General features: G+C 38.5%; 1 protein-coding gene across 1 annotated transcript; it reads right to left on the bottom strand.

Annotated features, from left to right (window-relative positions):
• Positions 1 to 450: 450 nt before the first annotated feature.
• Positions 451 to 3499, bottom strand: LOC128204927 (zinc finger MYM-type protein 1-like). Its single transcript, XM_052906328.1, has 3 exons — positions 3222 to 3499; positions 2215 to 2477; positions 451 to 2030 (listed from the first exon to the last, which is right to left on the bottom strand). The coding sequence occupies exons 1-3, from the start codon at positions 3497 to 3499 to the stop codon at positions 451 to 453; spliced, it is 2121 nt and encodes a 706-aa protein (XP_052762288.1).
• Positions 3500 to 9001: the final 5502 nt, after the last annotated feature.

Below are 9001 nucleotides of genomic sequence, written 5' to 3'. Positions count from 1 at the left end.
TTTTTTTTGTATTCGTTTCTAGTCATTTCTTAGGATGCATACCAACAAAAAAGTTCGATTTACTGATTAGGCCTATATAAATTAATTGCTAGATTTTTATCCCAAACTTTGTTTAAATGGGGGCTGGGGGTGACACTTTATTTATTTATATTTTTCATAGATGACTGTTTCACCGTTGAATATGTGTTCACGCTCTTCCTTGTTGCATAAGAGGGCATATACAAGTGTTTATCAGGCGCGTAGCTGGATCAAAATCAATGTGGACGCCCATTGAGGCGGCGAAGCCGCCGAAGTGCTAGGGGGGTCTGGGGGCATGCCCCCCCGGAATTTTTTGAAACTGTTGAATGTAAATGGTGACATCTGACGCATTTTGGAAACGTATTATTGCCTTAAAATACTGAAACAAATTTCTCTTTTCACATCTGATTTATTTATTTGTGAACACATTCATTAAACAAAGTCAAGCCTTCGGCTTTTGCTTCCAGCGAATTTAGACACTACCTGGTCAATGTCAATGTTAACATCCCGATATACGTGCATCAGGGCAAGTCCTGTCATGCGCTCTGTCCGCATCGTCGACCTCAGGTAGGTTTTCACCCTGCGCATAACGCTAAAGCTCCGTTCAGCAGTAGCAGATGATGCCGGCATGGTCAGAAGAATGGTGAGTACTGTATAAACTCCCTTGTAAAGATCCGGATTGGTTGATGCTACAGTTTCACCCAATGTGCTTGGTTTGTCATTTTCATCCATCAATTGCCATCTAGCCTTCCACCGCCTAACCTCGTTATGGAATGACTGGTTTCCCTGAGGTAGGTCCACCGAATACCCCGCAAAAATGAGATCCACCATTCCGTCTGTGCAAAGGTTCAACTTGGATGGAATCAAGTACTGTGCACGGAATCTTTCCTCGGCCACAATCAATCTGTCGCTAAGTTCTTGACACAAATGGTCCAAGAAAGGGAAGTAGAGAGCTCGCTGCCAATACTGTTGTGGATCATTGGCCGGTGGGTTTGCCCGGTTTCGTTGGCGTTGAGCAAGACGGGGCATTGAAGGTTCAATCTCAAATTCTGCTGCAATATCTTTAGCGCTCTGAAACAATGCTTCCCAGACGTTAGGGTCTGCCCTTTCGTTTTGAAACTGGCGGATGAGGGTTTGACTTTCTCGCGTTGCCTCAAGCAAATCGCAGTCGACTGCCTGAAGAAGATAAGACAACGGAACTGTACTTTGCATAACGTGCTCAGCAACGACCAGTCCGATTATGAAGTCAAACTTCATGATCGACGCCAAGTGTTGGCCTGCCTTGTCATCGCCATCCTCCTGTAGCTGTTCAAGGGCATGAACGCTGTATGCTGACTTGAACGTTGAGAGGGCATCGGCTCGGCTAGTCCACCTAGTTTCACACAGAGTTCTCAGTTTGGTGCGTTTCTTCAGCTTCTTCAGCTTTTCCTGTGCGTCTTGGTCAGCAGCAAGTTCATCAACAAAGAAGTTTAGTCTTTTGGCCGAATAATCAAATGCAAACCCTACCTCTTGCACAGTTGTCATCACTGACCTTATGCATGGGTCCTTGCTGCTATGCATAACTGCTAGGTTGAGGCAGTGGGCTCTACAGTGTACATACAGCGCAGACGGCACCCGTTGACGAATTCGTGCCTGTACGCCCCTGTGCTTTCCAGACATATTTGCGGCACCATCATAAGCCTGAGACCGCATCTTATCTACTTCGATTCCATGATTTTCAAGAGAGGTCAAGAGTAGTTCTGCAAGTACCTCGCCAGTTGTTCTACTTGCTTGAACAAATCCAAGAAAATCTTCACGGACTCTAAATTGCTGGGAACCGCTTCCACGTTGGACAAATCGCAGACACACGGACACCTGTTCTTTTGTTGACTTGTCGGTCGACTCATCGGCTATAAGAGCGAAACAGACTGCATCATTGCATGCCTGCACAATTTCGATCTGTATCTGCTCAGCACACAAACAGATCAGTTCATTCTGTATGTCGGGCGATGTGTATGTTGCCCTACGATTTTCTGGAACATTTAGATGCTGTGCTAGGATAGGGTCATCTGCTGCCTTTGAATGCAGTATGGCTAAAAAATTGCTTCGTACCACAAAGGACGATTACTTCTATAATTTTCCTGAGAATATGGCGGTTCTGCTCCACTAGGCGTCTGTGACTGTCCGATACAGAACTTGTGATGGGTTCCATCTTACCTGATTGTATATCAAGAAAATGTTCCGCCATAGCTGTAACATTGTGATGGTTTGACTCTGCTAATTCGTGCCTCTTGACGTACTTGGCTAGGTTGGACCAATCCTTCACTGGTGTACTGATGAAAGTTTTCTCCTTCGCATCTTTCCGTCCAAATACGAAACAGGGGGCGCAGAATAAGGCATCTGTAGAAATCGAGTATCTGAGCCAGGGGTGGTCTGTCAACCAGCTTGATGACAGCTTTCTCATTTTCCCATGGATGCTTCTACAAAAGAGAAAACAAAAGATGTATTAGTTGACCTGGTTCTGACTTCTATCAAGGAACAGTTTTCACCAAGAAGTGTCCGGTAAATTGTATTATAAATTTACCAAAGCTCTTTTTTGATGCAACTACCATAACCTATAAATGTTTAAAATATAATGCAACTAGGGTCTACACTATTTTGTTTACCTAACCCTGTACCTGCTATTCGCGACTATTCATGCTTACTCAAACAGCTTGAATCCAGACCAGACGCCGAGTATCTCATCTGGATCCAAGTTTTTTTTAATACTAGAAAAAGGGTATACCAAATTTGAAGAAAATCGGACGATATTTAAAATTGAAGTAGACGATATTTTTAGCAGACGACAATTTTCGTAGCCGCCCGGCTAAGGGTAAAAAGCATGACTAAACATATATGTTACATACTTAACTAATATCGACGACGTGATCGAGATTTAAAGGTCTGTCAGACTGGGGGCGTATTCATAAAGCTTCTTAGGAAAATCTCAAATTAGAGTGATAAATTCAAAGGCAGATTTCTCGGTTTTTACCCACAACACTTCAATGAAATTGTGTATGCTCAAATGTTAAACAACGTTTTACACAAGCATGCCATGTTGCAATGAAGTATAATTGAAAATAAACTGGAAATTTGCATTTTAAATTTTTACTTGAGTTGGGGATTTTTAAATCTGCGTGTCACTTAATTGTATTTTTTTGCATTCAAAAGACAACACAACCTACCTTGAGGGAAAGTTGAACATATGGCAGTCAGTCCATGTGTCTTTCAATATCGACCATTTCCACTTTGCTTCAAGTTCTCCACTTGCCGCAGTAGCTATATCAGGATATGAAGGACCACTGTGGGTAGACTTAACTGGCTGAGCCTGTCCAGGTTTGGTGCTGTCAGATTCTGTGGCAGATAGATCTAGGTCCATGCTGTTTGCATGCTCCGAAGGTGCCGTGCCGGTTGCTTCTGGGCACGCAGTCGCTGTCGCGGTTTCAAACATCCGCTTGAACATTTTGTCCAGTGTCATAGGTTTTGTTTTTTTCATTTTTTACAACAGCCCGAGGACGACCGCCATGAATTAATAAAATATTAAAAATATATTGACGTCACTTTCATATGTAGTGGATGACATACTAGTTGTGACGTCATAGTATGACACAGTTATCGACCGGGTCACCCAGAGTGGCGTGTAATTGACCTGATGTGCCGTTTTACTTTAAGTATTACACACTTTTTTCGTTTAAATTATTTAAAAAAAAATACTTTTATTTATTCAATAAAAGTAAACTCGTGAAAATAATGTGCACGCCCGGGCGTCTTGGCGTAAAGGCAGCTACGCGCCTGTTTATGAACGTAACAATTTCCTGTTTTACTTGTGGATGTTATACATCGACACCGTAGGTATGAATAATCGCCGTTCCCGGAGAGTACCAGACATTCCCGGACAGTACCGCACCGATACGCAAATACAGATCCTCGTTCAACATTTTTATTTGAGTCAATAAAATTTAAGGGGCGGCGGAAATAGAGGCGGCGGGCTGGGATGAAAATCTAGCAATTAATATGTAGTGGCCTTATTAACAATTAAATAAAGAACCTCTTTATATATCCTTGCAAATGTAAAAGTGACAATAACTTATAAAATGTCATCTGAACAAATACCATTATGTTATGATGTGTACCTAGTGAGGGTGGCGGGCAAACCTGCCTCCCGCTTTATAAACTTGTCTTAGTTTTTAATTAATATCGGAGATTTTTTTAATACATCATCGGATACCTCCGATACACACTACGGTATGCTTCGTTGTGTATGAAGTGTTACGGAAGAAAGTACCGTGGTTGCCGACGATGCTATTAATAGGATATACCAGAATGCATCATTTTAGATAACAAAATGGCCAAAATAATATTCGGGAGTCCCATGGCCTCTAAATCATACTTAAAGGGTCTAGACACCAGATGGCCCTAATATCGGCAAATACAGTCCTCAAAACAAGCCTAGAATAGTAAATAGGAGCTAGCATGAGGCCGATAATACATCACTTTACATGATTTAAAGAATATTTTGTCGCTGTCTCAGCTGATTTTACCTGTTTAAAAATAGGGCATAATGTTTTCCTAGGCTATATATAGTGTGTATATTTAGCATGTGAAAGTCACGTGATTAGAACAGATATAATACCGTCGCACTTTTTTAAAATTTATTGGTATTTTCGTGGTAGACAAACCCAGTAAATTTCGAATTGGAACGATGGGATACATCATAAGTACTGTTCAATGCGTTGTACAAAACGATATCATCGTTATGTTAGTTTTTGACATTGTTTTTTCTTGCAATTATATATTCTGCTGGTGTCTAGTCCCTTTAAACTATGTTTATATATTTGGTTCTGGGTGACGGGGCATACGTTCAAGTTACTCTTATTCAAAATAAATTAATATCCATGTATAACAAACATAAATTAAACTCGCTGTCCTTCATAAAAACATTGATTTCGAAATTTTGTTCATCATTTTCGGTATACTAGTATTAAAACAATTGTATTAATTGAGGGTATCTTATTCTGGAGTAAGAGTGCACCTTTAACTGATAACCGTGATAAATACAAATGTGCAAGCTGCTTGAAAAAAAAATCAAACGTTCAACCCGTAACTCCATTAGGAACACCTCCGCCATTTTCCATCGAAAACAACCTCGGATGTATGCCGGTACATCAGTAGAAGTAATTCGTAAAATTTTAAAAACTTGTATTAATTAATTGAAGTGTTTTAATGTATATATTGCATAAATATTTATGATTCCCAATAGAGTCATTAAGTTGACTGCTAAATTGAAATAACTTCGTGATTTACTTGCATCGTAGTTGAACTGATTAGATTTCTGCAAACCGTACATATACATTCGATGTTGTTTTCGATAGAAAATGGCCGAGGTGTTCCGAATGCCTGTAACTCGTCATCATTCTGATAGCGAGCATCAAACAACAAATGCAGGGTTGCTCCTTCCTGAACACGATTCCGTTGAGCCGGTCTCACCGCTTAACACACTTGACGTAGTTTGTTCATAAGGCAAGATGTCATAAATATCCATCCGCATTTTGACCACTTTGGTCTTGATACGCTCCCCGAGGCATGTAAACATCTTCAAAACCTCCATCTGACACTCCCGAAACCATAAAACGTACAGAAACGGGTCCAGGATACAGTTGATGAGGGACACGCCTTCTAAGGATAGTCGAAGTTCGCTGATTCCTATCCCAAAGAATCTGATGAATACAATGATAAAGGCGTAACTTACGGAGGTGGCAAACACGACGAAGAGGTAGACGAGGACTAGCGACGTTGTTTTGAACCCTCGGACGATCTTGATTACTGAATTGAATGACAGTCTTCTTTCATCTTTCCTACTGCTCTTCTCCCTGACGATGATGAAAATCTTGAAGTAGCAAACTGTCGAAGTGAGGAGAACAACCATCACGAGCAGGGAATAATGAATGGTAACAATTTGGTTGCACTTTCCAGCGACGTAAAATATCTCATCTTTGAATCGAAAGTAGCATATTCCATACCGGACAAACATGAAAAATCCGGCAACGAAAACCCAGATACTTATGACAACAGTGCGTAACAAGCTTTGTGAGCAAATGCGCATGTACTTCATTGGTCGGTAAAACAATAGGAAGCGTTCTACGGACATCACGGCAACCGTTGAATATGCTAACTGAAGCGTCGCCGTTCCAAGGACGTTAATGTTTGTGTTATAAAACGGGTCAAGTACAAACTTCCGACCCGAGGTAACGACAACGAAGACGCAATCGATCGTCAAGAGTCCCGTGGCCAAAAACTTGGCCGATTCTGGAGTTTTTCTCGATCTTCGTAATGAAACAATTGCCAAGATACTGGCTGTAACAGAGACAAGGCTAATTCCAACAAAGAGCGTCTTTATTCCGACATGATAATCCTCTACGTAAATGTCATTTTCACTATTTCTTTCCGAGGTTGTCACGTTAGAAATCTTTTCAACTGTGACAGAAACATTTGAATTATTCATTTCAACACGTCACTAAGTTGTGTCAATTTTTTCAGATGCAATGCCTATGGACGCGTTTTAGGAATGACAACACTTCAATGACATTTGTTTTAAATAATTTGTCAACAGAGAAATCGAGACTTCTGTCTATAACTTGTAATTGCAGAAACTTTGTGTACTTGTAATATAGTAAGCCAATACATAACCAAGTCATCCTCATTCTGGCATACGGAATTTTCGATAAATGACAGTCGACAGTGGAATTTTCTGATAAAGCAAAGCACATTTTGTGATTTTCTATATTGTTTTATTATTATGTTATCTTATTTTTTATTTAATGTGATTATTGTGATAACTTTATTTTACTATTGTGATATTCATATATAATAATAATAATAATAATAATAATAATAATAATAATAATAATAATAATAATAATAATAATAATAATTAGAAGAAGAAGAAGAAGTAGAAGAAGAAGAAGATAATAATAATGATAATAATAATAATTAGAAGAAGAAGAAGAAGAAGAAGAAGAAGAAGAATATATTTTTTTATATTTTTTCATAATGATAATTATGTAATATATATATATGTGATGAACACAAGTTGAAAAGGCGACAAATATAAACTAATTTCCACAAGTACATAAAATGCATAACAAAATATTTCTTGAAATATTTCATATATCTACGAAGTGTTAACATTTGATTGTAATTTTATATCTTTTAAAATAAACATCAGAAATTGGCTCTAATAAAAAGAAAAACAGATGTAGGTGTCTCAGAAAGAACCAAGAACTTACTTTCAGGCCATATTTTTTACCGAAACAATTACAGGTTATAGAATGGCGAAAACCGGGTGAGCGGGCGTGTTTATAAATATGGGTCTTCTTGGTAAATAACTTGGCCACTAGCTCAAATATTATGTTTTCTAAATTGCATCGTCAAATAAAAAATATTTATTATTTTATCTGAGAACATTGAGCACCGACATAAAACATGCGCTCAGGTCATGGATATATACTTATCACTGAATTCTTTGTTTAGACCTGTTTCATCATAAGCTTAATCAGCATCGCTTATTTGCTGTTTTATCTGACAGTATCAGCGGAGTTATTACCCTTGACTTACAAAAACGTAGTATTTTCAGCTTGTGTACTTTTACTTACAGTCCGAAAAAATGTTAATTAACTGAAATGTGTACTGTCTTGTAATAAGTAACTTGCATGCGACAATAGTCCATTTCACTCCGACAAACGCTTTCCTAACATAAGGTCGACTTGCCAGTTACATACTGGCAGAAATTCATTTATAGAACGCATAAATTAGAGGTTTGAACTTGTGTAATGTTGCCCACATATTTCTTGGTTGGTGGTTGTAAAAATCGATTTAAAGCAGGGGTCAGTTTTTAACGCTGAAAAAGGGAAAGTCTACATTTTGGGGTGGTAAACGATTTATTGAGCTATTCGGATTGCATGTAATAAACAACATATAAACTTACTAAAGTCGATGAAATATGACCAAAAATTGACTTAATTTGGCATTGAATACCACTTTTGAAAGGTTTTCAACCAGGAGCAACTGAGGAAGGGTAATTTATTTAACGGTCGGGTTAAACGTAAAATAATGAAATGCCATCTCTTGAAAAATGACCCCTGGGGTCAGTATGCAACGGGGACAAAATTTAATGTCACACCATCATCCAGTCTAGGACATACGTATGGGTGGTATTTAACACTCGTGTTATGAGCCATGTCCAGCAAAAGGAAAAACACGTTTCAAGTTTTACGAGCTGAAACAGATGTACTTCATGTTCAAGGAAAATATCATCTCATTATACATGTAGTAAGCTTTTAAATCAGTTACCAAATGCAAACAGTCAAACTTTTATTGATATGATAAAAGGCATATTAAGTAGATTTGCCTTACCAAATCAAGTGAGTGGTGATAATTGCACATGCTATGCTAGTCATGAATTCAAGAAATTTGCAAATAATTTGAAATCTGATCGTGTAATGGCTGATCCATATCATAGCCAATCGAATGGATTAACAGCGAAATGTGTCGGTAGTGTTTAAACGGATTCTGTCGAAATCGTTGGCTGATGGTCAAGATCCAATTATAGGTATACCTTATCACAGAGCTACGCCATTGGAATGTGAATACTGACCAGTAATGTGCAGACAATTGAGATCCATAAAACACACTACCACGGTAATGTTTACACCCAAAATAACAAAACCCAACCATGCGGGTGTCAAACACTTTTTGTCTAAACAGATACAGAAAGAAAAAGAGTTTTCTGATAAGAACGCCAAGTCTTTACAGCAAACGATGATTTCTGATTCAGTCTGAATAAGGTAAGGTTAATTGTAAAAACCAGCAACTTGAATGACGAAACACATTGAAAGGTCATTTACTGTCCACATGGTGGTGAATATTTATAAAATAGTCTTCAACTATTGAAAACAAATGAAATATA

The sequence above is a fragment of the Mya arenaria genome, chromosome 10, assembly GCF_026914265.1.
Source record: "Mya arenaria isolate MELC-2E11 chromosome 10, ASM2691426v1".
Lineage (NCBI taxonomy): Eukaryota > Metazoa > Mollusca > Bivalvia > Myida > Myidae > Mya > Mya arenaria.
This window is presented reverse-complemented; position numbering and strand designations above follow the sequence as displayed.